The 18,226-nt window shown below is 42.0% G+C and overlaps 1 protein-coding gene across 2 annotated transcripts in view; it reads right to left on the minus strand.

Annotated features, from left to right (window-relative positions):
• The window catches only part of aldh3b1 (aldehyde dehydrogenase 3 family, member B1), a 140,865-nt gene that overhangs the window by 99,241 nt on the left and 23,398 nt on the right, over window positions 1-18,226 (minus strand). For both annotated transcript variants that reach the window (XM_061845073.1, XM_061845074.1), the window contains exon 4: window positions 7,113-7,233. In XM_061845073.1, the coding sequence (XP_061701057.1) occupies window positions 7,113-7,233 (121 nt within the window). The remainder of the gene's footprint in view (window positions 1-7,112; window positions 7,234-18,226) is intronic.

An 18,226-nucleotide genomic window follows, 5' to 3' on the forward strand; every position in this document is an offset into this window, starting at 1 on the left:
CTTTTGCCTCTCCTCAGTCCCCTCAGTGTCCCACTTCTTCTTCGCTCATCTCTTTACTTGTATGACTCCCTGTATTTTGGGGTTCCACCACCAAGTCTCCTTCTCCCCTTTCCCACCAGAAGACACACCAAGTACTCTCCTGCCTATCTCTTTGATTACCTTGGCTGTCGTAGTCCAGTATTCCGGGAGCTTCTGCTGTCCATTGAGAGCCTGTCTCACCTCTTTTCGAAAGCCCGCACAACATTCTTCCTTTCTCAACTTCCACCACATGGTTCTCTGCTCTACCTTTGTCTTCTTCATCTTCACCACCAGAGTCATCCGACACACCACCATCCTATGCTGTCGAATTACACTCTCCCCTACCACTACTTTACAGTCAGTAATCTCCTTCAGATTACATCGTCTGCACAAAATATAATCCACCTGCGTGCTTCTTCCTCCACTCTTGTAGGTCACTATATGTTCCTCCCTCTTCTGGAAATAAGTGTTCCCTACAGCCATCTCCATCCTTTTGCATCGTCCACCACTATCTGTCCCTCAAAGTTCCTTTCCTAGATGCCGTACTTACCCGTCACTTCTTCATCACCCCTGTTTCCTTTACCAATATGTCCATTACAATCTGCACCAATCACAACTCTCTCGCTGTCTGGGATCCACAGAACTACTTCATCTAGTTCCTTCCAGAATTTCTCTTTCAACTCTAGGTCACATCCTACCTGTGGGGCATAGCCGCTAACCACATTATACATAACACCCTCAATTTCAAATTTTCGTCTCATCACTTGATCTGATACTCTTCCACCTCCAAGACATTCTTAGCCAGCTCTTCCTTTAAAATAACCCCTACTCCATTTCCCTTCCCATCTACTCCGTGGGAGAATAATTTAAGCCCTGTTCCTAAACTTCTATTTTTACTACCTTTCCACCTGCTCTCTTGGATACACAGTACATCAATCTTTCTCCTCGTCATCATGTCAACCAACTCCTGGGCTTTTCCTGTCATAGTCCCAATATTCAAAGTCCCTACACTCAGTCGTAGGATCTGTGCATTCCTCTTTTCTTCTGATGACGGATCTGGTTTCCTCCTCTTTTTTGTCTTCGACCCACAGTAGCTGAATTTCAACCGACGCCCTGCAGGTTAGCAGTGCCGGGGGCTGGCGTTGTTAACCCGGGCCACAGCCGATCTGGTATGGGATTCTTTAGATGAACGCTCATATTTGTTTGGCACAGTTTTTACGCCGGATGTCCTTCCTGACGCAACCCTCTACATTTATCTGGCCTTGGGATCGGCCAACAGATTGCACTGGTTTGTGCCCCCATTGGGCTGCATTTCCTCCAACAGGACAATGATCCAAAACATAAAGCCACATCTACAATAGAATGGTTCACAAATAAATGTATCCAGGTGTTAGATTGGCCAAGTTAAAGTCCAGACCTGAATCCAATCGAGAATCTGTGGGCAGAGCTGGAGACTGCTGGAAAACGCTCTCCATCCAACCTCACTGAGCTTGAGCTGTTTTGCAAGGAAGAATGGGCAAGAATTTTAGTCTCTTGATGTGCAAAACCGATAGAGACATTCCCCAAGTGACTTGCAGCTGTAATTGCAGCAAATGGTGGCGCTACAAACTATTAATGCAAGGGGGCTGAATAATCTTACACACCCAACTTTTCACGATTTTATTTGTTAAAAAAGTTTAAAATAGCCAATAAATTTCATTCCACTTCACGATTGTGTTCCACTTGTTGATTCTTGACAAAATATTTTCATTTTATATCCTTATATTTGAAGCCTGAAATGTGGCAAAAGGTTGAAAAGTTCAAAGGGGCCGAATACTTTCACAAGACACTATGTGTGTATAATATATGTGTGTGTGTGTGTGTGTCTGTGTGTGTGTGTGTGTGTGTGGTGTGTGTGTGTGTGTGTGTGTGTGTGTGTGTGTATATATATATACACACACACATACACACATATATATGTGCCGGCCTTTTTACCTGTCTAGGTTACTTACTGATGTTCTGCTGGCAGCCATTTACATTCATCCCAGCTCAAACAACAACAGGAGCAAGGCACTATATAAACTCAAACGGCTCATGAGTGACCAGCAGACATACAACCCTAATGCTCCCGCATCTTGCCGGGGGATTTTGACCACACCAACCCAAAGATCGTTTTTGCCACAACTTCATGGATATGTTAAATTTCCCACAAGAGGCAAACAGAATGGACCATGTTTTCACAACTCAAGCTATCTCCTGCCCCCACCTGGGACCCTCAGACCACATAAGTGTCATTCTAATGCCTCCATATGGACCGCCGGTTAAGGTGACAAAGCCAGCCAAGAAGAAGATCCAGGTATGGCCAGAGGGGTCGACAGAGGCACTCAAGGACTGCTTTGCCACTAGAGACTACAGCATGTTCAAACGGGCAGCCATGCACAACAACATCACAGACCTCCTGGAGTATACAAAGATCATCGATGCTTACATGAGTAACTGCATGGATGATGGATGATACAGTCTCCAAAACATTCTCCCTTAGGGCCAAGCAGAAACCAAAGCTGACAGAGGAAGTTCCACAGGCCTCTGAAGGTCCAGAATGCTGCTTTCAAAGCTGGAGATGAAGTGAGCCTAACAGCCTGTAACGTAGCATGATCACCACATGCATCATCAAATGCAGCCCTGATGGACTCATCCTGGAAATTCCAGATGGTAACACCGACTGCTGCTCTGCATCCGGTGCCACCTCCCAGTTCCCACTTGTCGAAAAACCCCCTGTGGCATGTGCCATTGCCGACATCTACTGGGCAAGAGTGGAAATTGACTCCAGTGGTTGGCTCGAAGCTGAACACTTTTGGACTTTGCACTCTGTACTATGATAGATCAGGGGATGAGAACTATAGTGAGGCATTTCAGGAAATCGAAAAAAAAAAATGGGAATTAAACATGGGTGATTTGTTTCCAGGCAAACCAGGTGTCGCCATTTCAGTGTTCCTGACTCCTGAACAACTCAAATGGTACATGATGGCGGATCTCCCAGATCCTTCTATGCCTCCTTGTCACTCACATGTCTCCTTGATGGTCTCGCCTCAGCGCACAGTGAAAGATCCTGGTCAATTTGTCGTGGCATGCACACAAGCCACTGATTGGCAAAATTCATTTTACTCTGCTTATTATAGAATTAGACTACTTATACTATAGACTTGGACTTATAGACTTATGCTTATTGGATTCAGTCGAACACATTTTTATCCACTTCTGTTTTGGAGCACCAGCTTCTGGATAGGCACCATGGATGTCAAACATCCAACAGTGCAACAGTGATTTTGCTGGTCAACTTTTTGATTCCCTTCCCACATTGCTGTGGTCCATGTATTGAGTGTATTAAGCCCAAGTTGTTATATTTTCACAAATAAGGATTTTAATGAATCAAATATGTTTAAAAAGTTGGCATGTTAATTTGAGAGCAATAACTGACGCCATAACCAGACAGTACCCAGAACCGTCCATCCCCATTTTAGTCAAAACTTTCCCAAGATGGAATGAGCAAAACCGCTAAACTTTATACTGCAAGGTGTAAACCGGTATCTTGTGGTTTTGTTTGGGCACTAAATGCTGAAAGTGCCACTGAAGAAAATCAAATCTTAAAATAGGTATCGTTATCAAAACTACAAATTATAATAATCACTTTGATGACTATAATAGTCGTGAAAAGTGATCTGGGAGCTGTTTATAATAGCGCAAAGTTGCGTCAGTCTGACTCGATACAATGCACATCTCAGTGGCGGCCATATCTGGAATACTCGCCATTGAAAACACCCTGTGTCAAATGCAATGGCAGATGAACAAGAGCGATATTCTGATTTTTCTGATGTCCCTTCAGAGACTGAAGCTCTTTTTGAGGAAGAAAAAAGTCTCAAAAGTGAGTAAAGCGACCAGGGCCATTTTACCATATTGTTTCAAGCCATATTTAGACAATATGCATCCACTGACATCAGACTCCCCTACAGACACAGACGAGTGGGCAGACAAGGAGGACGAGGGACCCGACAAAAATATTCTCAATGGCTGGCCCATAATTGTTCGATTTCCTAACCCCTGTACAAGTCTTGTATATATAGCATACTGGTGAAGTAAATATCATGGATGTTATCGAAATTAATCTAGAGCTATGTGTTATGTGTGTCTAAAGGTATTTTAGTTCTTCATTCTTTATTCTTCTCTTTATTTTCCTTTCTTATGTACTTTATTCCTTACATCAGGGGTGCCCAGACAACGGTGGGCGGTGGGAGGGAGAGTTCCTTTCTCCTCTGCAGCCCCGGTGCGACTGCACGTGACTTCCTGCCTCTTCGCCCAACCAAGTTTGCATCAAGCCAAACAGCGGCCCGCGCTAACACTACTGGTGGCTCGCACACATAGACACATTGAGTACCCAACCTACATACTTCATTAAGTTACGTTCTGAGAGGATTCCATTACGTCGTCCGACGCAGCTGTCTGGAAAGTTCAGGAGGATGGCTGTCAACGGAGCTTCTTTACTACCACTGCTGCTTTTGGACAAGTACAAAAGTACATGGAGGCCACAGTCTTCTGTCTTTCGTCTTTTGGACATTTTCGGAACATTCGCCTACTTCGAACAAACATTCGCCTAATTGGAACATTCGTTCGACTTTGGTGGCTATAAGTCGTTTGTCTGGTTAGCCCATGTTACACGCTACTCTGTCTTTGAACTTCTATTTTGTGTTAGTTTTTGTTTTGTGTTGTATTGTATTGTGTGTGATTAAATTGTCTAAAATGCAATACAACTTTGTTATATTTTGCTTTGCTTTGTTATATTTTGCTGGTTTGACCAAGGGGATTTATTCTAAATCCACATGTAACATATGCTATAAACTGCGAGACAAATTAATCCCCCCGCCATTATTTATTTATTTTTTTACTAGCTCTATACACCCTTGTCTTTTGGAACCCACAAAGCACTTGTTCTTTGAACCTGTGCAGTCCATTTTTCACAACAAATCGGGTTTTGGAAATGTGTGAAGAGTGAATCCATCCTCCCGAGTATTCGAACAAAATCCAGCAACACAACGACCCAGCATTTTGGCTAAAACGCAGAAAAAGCAGCTAATTTCTCGCCTGTACAAGCGATAAATACACTTGTCTGCAGCAGAAGTTGTCTGTATAATACATCACTTCCAGCTTCTTCTGCAACCCCACACAGTCCACTAATTTTTTTATGGCACGAGATGAAAAAAATCGATGTACGGCAACATTCTGACGTGCTGTGAACAAACGGAGGATTCCATTCCGGCTGATTTTGTTTAGGGAAACAACATACTAATTTTCATGTTTTTAGTGTCAGTGGCACTTTAAAATATAAATGTAAATGGGGTGGATGGTTCTGTGTACATACTAATATGGGTCTTTGAGCTGGAGAAGTTTGTGAATATGAACATATTATTCCTTTTTTATTATTCGTATTGTATCCACAGCTGTGCATGTAAATGCTGCATACTCATGGAAACAGACGAAAGTTTTTGTTGCCATGAGAATCAACATATTCACCAGAAAATGTCAGATTAGCAAACCAATCCACTGCAGTGGATGACAGTGCACTCAGGATTTATTGCCAGCTGTCTGAACACATGAGTACTTGAGGTTGCCTATCTCCAATTCAGGCAACAGTATCGGCAGTTACTGGATTTTCCATAACATGAGTAAGAGCTATTTTAAAAATTATTACCATTAATATTTGTCCAAATCAACCCATCTTTTTTACATTTACATTCAGATTTTTTGAAATAAAGAATTGTTTATATTATTATTGTTCCTGCTAAAAGCAGCATTTGTCCAATCAATGCTTGTTCAAACAATGCAGCCCTATGGGGCCATAAGCCAGTGCAATTTGTAGGCTGGTCCCAAACCCGGATAAATGCAGAGGGTTGCGTCAGGGAGGGCATTCGGCGTAAAACTGTGCGAAACAAATATGAGCTAATATTTGTGATTATGAGTGTAATTCATAATTCATAATTCTGAGTGTAGAGTCCCTCTAGCTCAGTGGTTAGAGCACTGGTTTGGTAAACCAGGGGTTGTGGTTTCGTATCCCACTGGGCCTCCACTCCCTGAGAAGTTGTGTCAGGAAGGGCATCTGGTGTAAAAATTGTGCCAAACATATATGTGCGTTCATCTGAGATGACATGCTGTGGTGACCCCGAAAGGGACAAGCCAAAAGAAACTTACTATTTGTAATTATGAGTGTGCCCCTTTAAGAGTGGAGGGGGGCGGTGTCAGGTAAACTAGGCAGGAGAGTGTGTGGCCGAGCAGCAGGTAGTTGTTAGAGAAAGTTCTGTGTGTTGCCAAAATGTGTGAAAAAAAAAAAAAAAAAAATATATATATATATATATATATATATATATATATATAATATATATATATATATCAGGCTGACTTTTTTTTTTTTTTTGCCACGTCATCAAGCAATCAACCAAAACTGCCTCGCGATTGACACATTGAGCACCTCTGGTTTAGTGGTACTGTACACTCGCCTGACTACGGTGGGGACAGTGTGGGTTCGTGTCCCACTAATTTAAGGTATGAATATCATTCTGAAGCATTGTCCCTGTCTATAAGTGCTCTCCGACTGATTGGCAAAAAGTTCAGGGTTTTGTCCACCTTTCACCCGAAGACAGCTGGGGTACACTCCCATCACCCTGAACAGGATAAGTGGTATAAAAAATTGGTGGATGTAAACTTCTGACTTTTAATCTAGTAAATAAAAAAATAAACATTGATAATAATTGTCTAAATCGTTTTAGTAATACTGACACAAACAGAAAAGGTTCAGTCTGATTTTATGTCTAACAGTTGAAAAAACATTTTATATGGATGCAAATTCCAAATTGTACAGAAATCTATAGCATTCCGTAGAATTTGTACAGAACAACTTGTTCTATAGAACTCTGGCTGTGATTTTCTATAGAATTTATACAGAAATTCTATAGGACTTGTGTCCGAAAGTTCTATAGTTCTTTAGAAATTCTTTAGAAATGTTCTATAGAAATTTTTAACAGGGACTGTACGCATATACTTGTGATTTAGTTCGCTATACGTCTTACCTGCTGCAATGGCTCCAACCATAGGTAAGATAAGTAGCTGTAAGGGGTAATTCCATGTCCCAATGATAAGCACAACTCCTAATGGCTCTCTTCGGACAAAACAGTCATCCATTTTTGTGGCCTAAAACCAAATAAAAATACAGTCATATGGGGGAATTACATCTTTTGAGGACCTACAGAATCAAATTCCTGTGAACATTGGTAATTAATTCCATAGTTCTGGACTTAAAAAATATGCCCATAAAAAAAAAAAATACCCAAAATAGATATAGATTGTAATAGATTGTAGGTATTAGGTGTAAACCCAACCACTGGATGAATTATGCAAATGAAGGGACGAGAGAGGTCTTCAATTTCACTCGAGATAAGAAACGGGTTTGACTGACCAGCTGCAACGCCAACACCTGCTCTGGGTCAGTCTTACCAGTGTCCCCCTTTTTATTTGTTTCTCAAAACAAAGAGTCACAAGATTAAAAAACAAATGGAGGAACAGATAGCAATACCAACACAAAGACAAATACTAATATAAACATTTACAACAATAGTGTTTGAGGAGTATCTGCTTTGAAGTCAGCAAGGGGATGCAGATGTGGCTGGGTCACACTCAGGTCACACAGCCACTCGTGAAGAGAATGATTCGGGCAAGGATAATATAAACAAATGCATGATAAAATAATAAATTTAACATTTCCCTCCTGTTTATTATGTATTTGCACAAATTCTCATCTCTTTTATCAGTCATCATTCTCTATCATCTAGTACTAAAAATCTTTTTTTTCCCTTAAAACAAATACACATACACAGAGGGAAAAAAATGTTTTTACTCATAATCATGATCAAGAAACAAGCCAGACAATCGTCATCGCAGTCACTCCATCAACATTCATCAATAAAGGATACATCACACCACCTGTTCCTTTGTGGAAAACAGTGTTAAGTTTTACAAATGAGAGTACATAGACAAAATACAACAGCATCCACACAATGTCAATATCGCTGTAAAAACAGTGACTTGCACCAAATTGAAGACACCAGGGCTTTGTATTTTCCAAAGGCACGCATCCAGGAGTCCCACACAGAAGCGTCAACACCAAAATGTTTTTGACATTTAACCATTAAGGGTTCGGAGACTCTCTTATGGCATTGGTGTGTGACTTCTTCACAGCCATAATGTTTGGCGAGAAGTGTGCGACATTGTTCTCCGAACATTGCACAGAGTTCCCCTTTCTCAGCCAACATATCAACAGCGACTCCACCTTGGAATGCCATAAATGAAGTAGCAGATAACTGCTCGTGCACAGCTTCAAACCCTCTTTGTGTCCAACTTCCCAGTTTTCTTTCTTTCTTTTGGACGTTGTAATGAATGTAGTTGATTCTGTCTACATTTTTGCCGGTTGTACACGAACAACCTGAAGACTCAAATCCTGCAACCAATTCATCAGCCAATTTATACTTACTTGGAACATCAGTGGTATCGATGTATGTTAAAACTATCAAGTAGGTTGCCATACCACGTATAGCAATGGACCAAATTGATAGTAATTGGCTTATGTTGCTCGGGTTCATGTGTTGAGCTGAGCCCTAGAACCAACTCTTAAATTGAACACCAGATGTCGCCAAACCAAATTATACTTGATTGGATCACCAGCACGGCAAAGGTCTCTCTAATAAATGTAGACTTTCCACTTAGCTACTCATCGTGTTACATACATATACCAAAGTCAGTAACCTTAAAAACCCAATTATTTTCATATCTTTGTATTCACGTCTTGTTTTTGACATAAAGACATCAACAGCATGTGTTTCAGCAGCTTTTCACACCTTGCGGTTTTCAACGGTTTTTCAATGGCGGAGCACAGCTGCCTACAAGTGACAAACAGGATGTTTGTGCATCGCTGGGTTGCTGAACAGGAAGCCTATGACACCCTTGACTTACCACACAGGATGTTTGCAAGCAACTGATGTTATTTTTTTATATCACTATTTTTCCATTTCACCATTAGTGAAGAATATGATGCTTTGAAACTGCTTTGTGTAAAGAATATAACCTGTGTATGACTCTCTCAGGCAAGACGACGTGCGACCAACGAGAACAAGCCTGTTGAATGCATGAGAGAATTGTATTGACAAGAATGTTGATACATTTATCGCTATTGCTTAAGATCTAGAGTGAAACTAAACGCAAGATAGTGGTTATGTCTACAGGATGCACCAGTTGTTTGTTGATGTAAAGGGAAGTGACAGTTGAGTTTGCGGGCACCTTGCCCTATTTTGAGTGAGCTAAGAGGGGCATGACAAGATGACCCAGGGATGGTGAAAGGTACCTGACAAAATAACAAAAGAGGTACTTCCCACTGGGCATAGGCAAAACCAAAACCTTCCAGAATGTTCCACCCAAAAGCTATAAAAGCCTAGGATACGGAAGTCTGAGGCTCTTTGTTCATTTTACACTGACAAAGATACGGGCCTTTCTGCAGGGAGTAATAGTCGTAGGACAAGCTGGCGGGGAAAAGTCTTCGAGCAACTTGGGATGCTTATTTTTGACTTCTTTCGATTGGGCACGAGCAAAACAACTACTATAATAAGGTAATGGCAGGATAATACCAGCGATATTACGTGGTTACCTAAGAAAGGCAAATTGCCTTGACAATCCTTAATCCTAAAATTCGTGATTATTAAATTACGCTTCGAGCTTCGTAGGACTTGATCATCCCTAAAAGGCTCACTCAAAAATGCATAACTTCCCGATTTTCTAATGCTTTTGAATGCTTTTAATCTTACTTCATCGTTCTTACTTTTTACTACTTTTATCATTGACTTCATTCTACTTACCATCAGTATCATCATAATAATAATTTTTCTTTTTATTGATTTATGTTCAATTAACATCGAATTTTGCCTTAACATTGCAATCGTACCCCGCATCTGGCGGGAGTAACTGTCGAGTAATGAATGTTATCTGAACAATTTTTATCATTTTATTAAATACTTAAACTTCCATTTTCATCTGTCATTGTCATTCTTATGAGTTGTCTCATTTTTACCATTCAACCTCAGTAAAGATCGATCGTCAACGACATTGACATCATCTAGTCATAAATTCTATTCTAATCAGTAACTCATTGATAAATCCCATTTTAATATAAAAACAAATCCGTACGATCCTAACAAGGATTGTTAAAATCGGGATCGATAGTGGCCCTAAAAAAGAACCCGAGTAGGCGCTTTTCTCATTATTGGGCTTAGGAAGCGGTACTCGCTGACAAATTGTCATGTCAGACGACCCTGAGCGGGCACGAAATAAGTCTCTTTGAAGAATATTGTTTCTTGGAAAATAACTTTTACTTACGGGTCTGGAGTAGTGAAGGAGATAGTACTATTTCCTGTCTAAGAAACAGCGACAAAACTCCCATTCTAAAAACTCCCACTCTAGAGTGAGTGTGAGAGCCCATGTAAAGTAAATGGGCTTAATAGTCGACCTGCTGCTCTGGTCGACTGCGAAGCTACTGATAGTGAGCTTGTTGGAGCCTGCTACGAAGTGCGCAGTAGAGTGAGGGGCTGAGTCGAGGGATGGGCAAAGTCCCTGGCTACGAAACAGCAGGGCTTTGAGTCAAACTGTTAGAGAGACAGAACGACTAACTGAACATCAGAACAGAAAAATAGAGGCTATCGTCAGAACACTCATTAGATTCAGTGACAGTCTTACAAAAGCCGAGTAATGATAAACTATGTGTTAAGCTATTTAGGCTTCCCAAGTTGTGTACGAATACCTGTTATCATTATAGGTTATACCAAATTTCCATTTTTAGCCCATTTACCGTACTCCCTGTTGTCTTACTACGGCTTACACCTTTAAGTTTATTGGCCTTTCTCTTTGATAGCAGATACCCTAACTTCAGTAGCCGAATTAGACATCCTCATGTCCACATCCCCAATGCCTTTTCTTTTAACCTTTTTGAACAAATTTTGAGTTTTCCCCTTTTTGATGGATTAATTGTCTTTCTGAAAGAGGACTTTGTGGGATTTCACCTTTTTTTGGACAATTAATTAGATTTTAAGTTTTTAAATTTCTTTTAAAGTGATTTTTGAGTTCTTTTGTGTGAATGTCCAAAGTTTAGGATACCAGAGACTGACTAAACGGTCGTGAGTATAAACACCGAGGGTATGTCCACTCCCATTGGGAGTAGAAGGTTGGCATCCAACCCGAAGGTCAGACCCTTTGAGTCTTCCCTAAGCTGACGAACCGTATTATTTTATTTTTATTTTTCTGGATGAATGATTTGATTTTTCAATTTAATTTTAGAGTTTATTTTGATTGAATGTCCAAAAGTTCGGGAGATCTAAAACTGACCAAGGATCGTGAGTATTAACACCCGGGGATGTCCGCTCCCATCGGGAGTAGAAGGTTGGCGTCCAACCCGAAGTCAGGCACTATGCATTACACGATGACAGTGGGCTACGGCCAGGGTAATACGCTAAGAAAAGCAAGACGGGCTTCAGCAATACGTCAAGAAAAGCAAGACAGGCTTCAGTAATACGTCAAGATAAGCAAAGCGGGCTTGAGTAATACACTAGTGAGCATCAGAAAAATGTTTAGGAAGAAGGGAGAAGACAAGCCCCCGGACCCCTCAGAAGAAGGAGCGGCAGCAGCGGTGTCAGAGACCCGACCTGTAGGACAACATGAAATACCAATAAGACACGTGCCATTCAACGGAGGCCGAGAAGAATGGCCGACCGAAGTAAGAAGAATGGTAGAAACAGAGAATCCATCCATTCGACCCGTGGAACTCTCAACAAAGGTGAGCCGTGAAGGGTGAAGGACAGTTTAGGGCAGGGAAACCCGAAGGAACTGGCATAATGACGATAATAGTGGATCACCCTGGAGGAGACTACAATTGAAGAGAAGCTCCCCAATGGCTCGAGTGGTGGATCAAGATAATGGAAAGATAATATAGTCGAACTGTTTAGTGCCGGCGTTATGTGGGACACAATCGTGAAGATGCTAGCCAAGGAGGCTGACATAAAATGTAAACTCGTGGATAGTGAACGGGCAAGGGCAGAGTCCAGATATCAAGAACACCAATATTACATCCAGAGGATAAAATTCCTCGCTGGGAGAAAACGAACACCAAGTGAAAGTGAAATCTGACGTAGATATAGAAGTTTTATTCAGCCCACCGTCGCAAGAAAAGCCAGAAGAACCAAAGAAAAAGGTGAAGCTGACATGGTAAATGAGTCCCCTTATACGAACGGGACCCCTACCAATGCCCAAAGAAATCAAAAAGTCTAAAGTTGGAAATGGAATAACGTTATGCCACTATGTAGGAAGCCCATGGGAAATTTGTGGGGACGCCCTGGTGATTTTCACTGACAGAAAACTCGGGCCCTATAGCAAAGCATTCCGAGCCGAACTGAACCATATGGTGGGAGAAGAATATGTAGCAGAAAAAGAACTAGTACTGCAAGAAAGAGAACCAGACTTGGTAGCGGGTGTGACAAACAGCGGAGAAGATGCGCCCTACTACATGATAGTCCATGTCCCTGGGGAGAAGTGGACTGCAGAAGTGGATCAAACACAATATTTGGAAGAAATGACAGAAATACTAGAAAGTGGCAATGACAAAGCTCTGGAAGGTGGAGCAGCCAGAGTTGGAATGGATGTAAACGGGATAAAATCAGAAAAAAATTTGTGGAAAGTGGCGGAAACAGCAGTCCCCGCAGCCTTCAGACAAAGGATGCTGACCCCAGTAACTTTAGCCTCAGGGGCTGAATTCGTGGTTATAATATCTAACAAACAAAGAGAAGAAAGAGTAAGTACAGCAAAAGATGAGCTGTATACTCAATTGCTGCGTGTGTCCCGCACTGAACTGCAACTTCAACAGCAACCCAAAGCTAACCCCAGAGCCCCATCTCAACCAACCCAACAGCCAGATACCTATCCCATGCCGTCACCCAGGAGAAAAAGAGAAGAGACGGAACAGGTAAGAAATGCTGTACAACTTGAACCAAAAAGTTTGGATACAAGATTGATTGCTAAAGTGGAGTGCGATGAAGACGCAGGCATGGTGAGCGTTAGTAATGAAGGTGTTGGCATAGTGACCTTATGGATTTAGACCCTGAGCAGTATAGAGAAGAAGTTTCCCCAGGAGGAAAGAGAGCTGGCAGTCCTAGCCAAGTACTGGGAGACACTAAAAGACCTAGCTCGGGGACCAGGGATAAGAGCCATCAAGCAGAGCCAAGTTCATCGCTATCTGTGAAAAGACACCATCGAAAGCACTAAAGCAACCAATGTGAGATGGGGAAGGTGGTAAGATATCCTACTCGACCCTGATTTGGAAATAGGACCAATAACCACCTCTTCCAAGAAACGAGTGAAACCAGAGACAGAAGCAGAGAAACCATACAAATGGGTTCTCTACGCAGATGGTTTGAGAAAAGGTGAAGTCCAGTCTGGCCACTGGGGTTTCATCCTTAAACACAATGGAGAAGAAAAGAGTTGATGCAAAGGTGTGACCCCCGACAGTGCCCAAGCCAGAGAAGTTACAGCAGTGCTGGAAGGACTGTTTGAAGCTATAAAACTACACGTGGGACGTGTAAGAATTATACCAGACAGCCACTACTGTGCGCAAGCTCTTAAAGAAGACCTATCTATTTCGGAGGAAAATGGATATGAAGGAGCAAAGGGCAAGTTAGTCGCCCATGCAGATCTATGGAAGAAAGTAGCCAAGTTGAGGTTAAATATGAGCATCGATGTTGTCCACCAGAGGGCCCACGTTAAAGAAGGGGTTCATTGGAGAGGAAATTATGAAGTTGATAAGTACGTCCAAGAGAGAAAACTAATTGTTGTAGGAGCAGACGGATGGGATAAAACCCCCAGAGGAAAAGTGGTCCCAGACGAGTTTGTGCGTGAGGTTACTATGGCTGTACATGAAGCGCTAGGTCATGGAGGTGCCTTACCCACAAGGAAAGAGTTGGAAAGACTGGAACTTTGGATCCCAGAAAAGAAAATCCGAGCTGTTCTATGGGACTACGAACAATGTAACAAAGACAATGCAGGACGCCGCGGACAGCGAGTGGAAGGATTGACCATCCAAAGCACTGTGGCATGGCCATCAGTCTGCATGGACATAGCAGCCCCCATGGGAGTAAACAGCACAAAAGGTGAGAAGTCCCTGATTGTGCTAGTGGACTCAATGTCGGGATATGTTTGACTAAAAGCAGTACGAATAGCAAATGCCAATAGTGTAATTAAAACGTTGGAAGAAGGATGCATGTGGCTGGGAATACCAAAAGAGCTGAGAACTGACAATGGAACTCATTTCAAAAATGCTGCGGCAGACAGGTGGTGTCAAAATTGGGGTATAACAAGAATTTATTCACCGCCCTACACTTCCCAAGCCAACGGCATTGCTAAGAGAACCATTGGCCTAGCTAAGAACTGGCTAGGAAAAAATGCGAACGGAAAATAATGGAGTGAAAAACTGGTGGAGTTGGTCAAAGACTTAACTGGGAGGAGCAGAACTGAAAGGTTGTCCCCCTCAGAGGAATTGAATCAATGCCCCTTTATTGCTGCTGAAAGTGGCAGAGTGAAGGAAGACACAAGCATCAAAAAAGAGAAGTGTCCATTTCAGATAGGACAGCGAATGTGGGTTAAGTCACATGGCTCTTCCAACAATCAAGCACTGAAAGCTAAATACGACAATCCTGATATCGTAGAAGACGTTTTAGACAGAAACACAATGTGCCTCAAGGAAAGAGGGATCCAAGGGGTAGAGCAGCTTAAACCGATACCAGTCAATTCAACAAAAAGCCAAGGAGTTAAACAAAAATGAGTGCAGAAAGGGATGAAGACAATCCTTTTTTCGTCAAGTTGGCCATGATGAAAGGAGTTGTGATCACACGGAGGACTTTGAATGGATTAATGGCTGAAACAGCATTCAGACTTTTGATGAATGTGAAGAGGATACTTATCCAAAGTGGTGGAGAAATTAAATTGGCATCGAGCGGACCAAGGCAGTGCAGAAGTATCGAACAAAGGACCAAGGGAAAGACCTAGAACCAGTTACGTTTGGAGGAACTGCTTCCCAGCTTTGGAAGGTTTGGATCCAGCCAAAGTACTCGACACCTAAAGTATGTGAGAAATATAGAATGGAATTTCTATTAAGAATATGATTTTATGCACAATGGGACTTAAACCCAGGAGAAGATTTGGAACAAAAGAACTGTAAATGTAGATGGGATGGACAAATGCTGCTACATTGTGACCAGTTTTGGAAAAAGGTCATGAATGGAACATTAATAAGAGCCGATCAAGCTGAGGGATGGCAAGTAACCAAAACGGATACCCCAATACGCCGATTGCTTCTCATTTTAACCTGCCCAGAGGGAATGAGATGAACAAAGGGAGATTTGACATGGCACTCCCAGAGCTACTAAATGCAAATTGGCCTGCCTGGACTGATAGTAATCGCCCAGTATCATTACTAGAACCGTCCATAACAGTGGCGACCGTAATGCCTACAAGTCAACCCTATAAACCAGGAACGTGAGTGTCATGGGAAATGCTTATTTCCCATGTTTTAGCCAGGGAAGACATCCACCTACGCACTTTACCTGAAGACCCGCATGAGCGAGAGTTAAGAGGAAGTGGCTTGTACATTCATCAAACAGCACTAGATGAAACGTCCAAGAAGATGGAGTACAAGTGGAAAATAGATGTGATGCAAGTAACTCCTGAGAAGCTTAACAAAATAGCTATGGCGCAAACAGGCCCTGGAAGACTTCATCTGAATTTTCCAAAAACCACAGAAACAAAACGATGGGTCAAATTCAAAGTTATGATGGCTATGGTACCCGACGAGCGAATATACTCCATAGGTGTAGAATTGACAATGAGTACAGTCGAAGAAGACAGACAATATTGTCAGACCTATGACCACATAGGAATCCCAGACGATCACGCAAACTTGATAACTCTAGCAGATGTAGTGGTAAGGGAATCAGAAGGAAGAGAAGAATTAATCGAGATCACTTCAGATAGTGCATGTGATAGCAATGATGAATTACATGGTTTAGAGGAAGAACTCGAAATCAAAGGGAAGAAGGCTGTCTGTATCCTCGCTGTGATGGTATTGGGCACATACAACTTAACAAAACGAGACATTGGTCATTAAGGGGATGCCCTAGTTATAATAAAAATGGACCAAATGATGAAGAAAGCCTTAAATGGAGGAAAATAGGACAACAAATAGAAAAAAGGAGAAAAGCGTCAGGTGACGAAGATTGGGAACCCAAAAAGTCTCGATGGCCTTGGAAACAGCGAGTCTCGAAAAGCAAAGGCTCCTCCCAAAAGGAGGAACATGCATTGGATAAAACCAACAGCGGACAATATAGAGAGCAGAGTCAAGAAAGACATCAAAGAACAGCTGTCTCGCCTGTGGAATAGACCAAGTAGCACATCAACATCCTCTTCAACACAGACTCAGCTGAGAAAGAAGAACGGATGGCCGAAGAAGACAGGGAGTTGAATGATCGGCTGGATAGAGTGGAAAGACGAACGCAGGCCCTAACCCAGGTATTTGGACTACTATTAACACAGTCGCAAACACTAAAAGAAGACTATGTACAAGTAACAAGTAGCACTGCATAACTTCACGCGACGAGCAAGCCCAATATTGGACGGACTTCCAGAATTTACACATAGTGTACTGGAACAGTTGAAAGATATTAACAAAAAGTCACAAGAAATATAGGCAACTGTTCATGTGGGATCACATCCCAGACCCGAGGAACGTCAAGCCTTCACAAAAAGGAGTAAAAGGATCACTCAGCTGAGCGACTTTTGGAAAAGAAATCTCAGAAGATAGACTAATTTTTTGGAAATATTAGAAGCCTCAACGGGGTGAACAAGAGTGAAACTTACGAGTTGAATTAAAGTAGGACCAAGAAATTAATTGCTGCCTCGTTCAGAGACCAAAAGATTAAAGAAAAATAAACAATGGAAAAACGAATCAAAAATTTGGAACTTAGAGTTAGACTGGGGATGGAGCTGAGAAGAGACATGTGAAATCAAATTCGGATCTTAAGGGACCGAATAACCGTCCTGGAACCCCAGGCAGCTTCCAAGATGGAAGTATTAAGTAAGACATTGACAACGCGACAGGGGATCCAAGATGATCATTTGTGGCTGAAATCTCGTGTTTTGACATTGCACTCTATACGACGACATGACGTCCCTTTAGTTACCGAGATAGATAAGTTTATGGAAACCATGCAAGAAAAACGAACGAGTGTAATACAGAGAGTGGAAGCAATGTGGGAGGCTACTCCTGAAAGGGTGGAGGCATTATCAGAGGACTACGGACCCCCATCCTCTCAGGATGAGAAATAAAACCATGAAGAAAAAGGACGGCCCTTTTTGACTGGACTTGACTGGTGGGACTTTTGGACAATGTGAGGAATCGAAATAGTAGTGACACCCCCTTCGAACCTTTAGGAGGGCGGAGGATAAGTAAATAGATGTAATGGGACTGATTTGAAGAGAAGTCATAACCGTACTGTCCCCTGAACGGAATCATCAATGAGACAACAGAAAAGATGAGTTTGAACGCCAATTTGAAAGCTCGCCTAGATGAACTGGAGGAAGTAGAGAAAAACTTATCTCAAGGGATGAGGCTTATGTCCATTATGGCAAAGGTTATAAGAGAGGATCACGAAACGTTCGAGAAAAGCTACATAAAATTGACCAAGGAGATGAAAAAACTTTGGTTAATGTCCTTCTTGCTATTCAAGAAAACTTGACAATTTCTGCTAAAAGGATAAAAAAAAGTAGAGGAAGGATTAAAAGAACTCAAAGCTTCTAGTTCCAAGGAAAAAGAAAAGGAGGGACAAAGTAAGTGAAAGATTATTCTCTTAACTGGACTTCAAAGACTCGACGCAATACTTGGACTACTAGGACTAACCCCAGATAAAGAGGTGGAGCATATGTAAAGTGACAAGAGGACTGAGACATATAAAGAAAGACTACTGGATAAAGAACGGCAGCAGCAGCGGACACAACCAAGAGCAAGTATGGCTGGATCAATGACAGAATGTGAATTAAAGGACTCAAATCA

The sequence above is a fragment of the Syngnathoides biaculeatus genome, chromosome 16 (genome assembly GCF_019802595.1).
Source record: "Syngnathoides biaculeatus isolate LvHL_M chromosome 16, ASM1980259v1, whole genome shotgun sequence".
Lineage (NCBI taxonomy): Eukaryota > Metazoa > Chordata > Actinopteri > Syngnathiformes > Syngnathidae > Syngnathoides > Syngnathoides biaculeatus.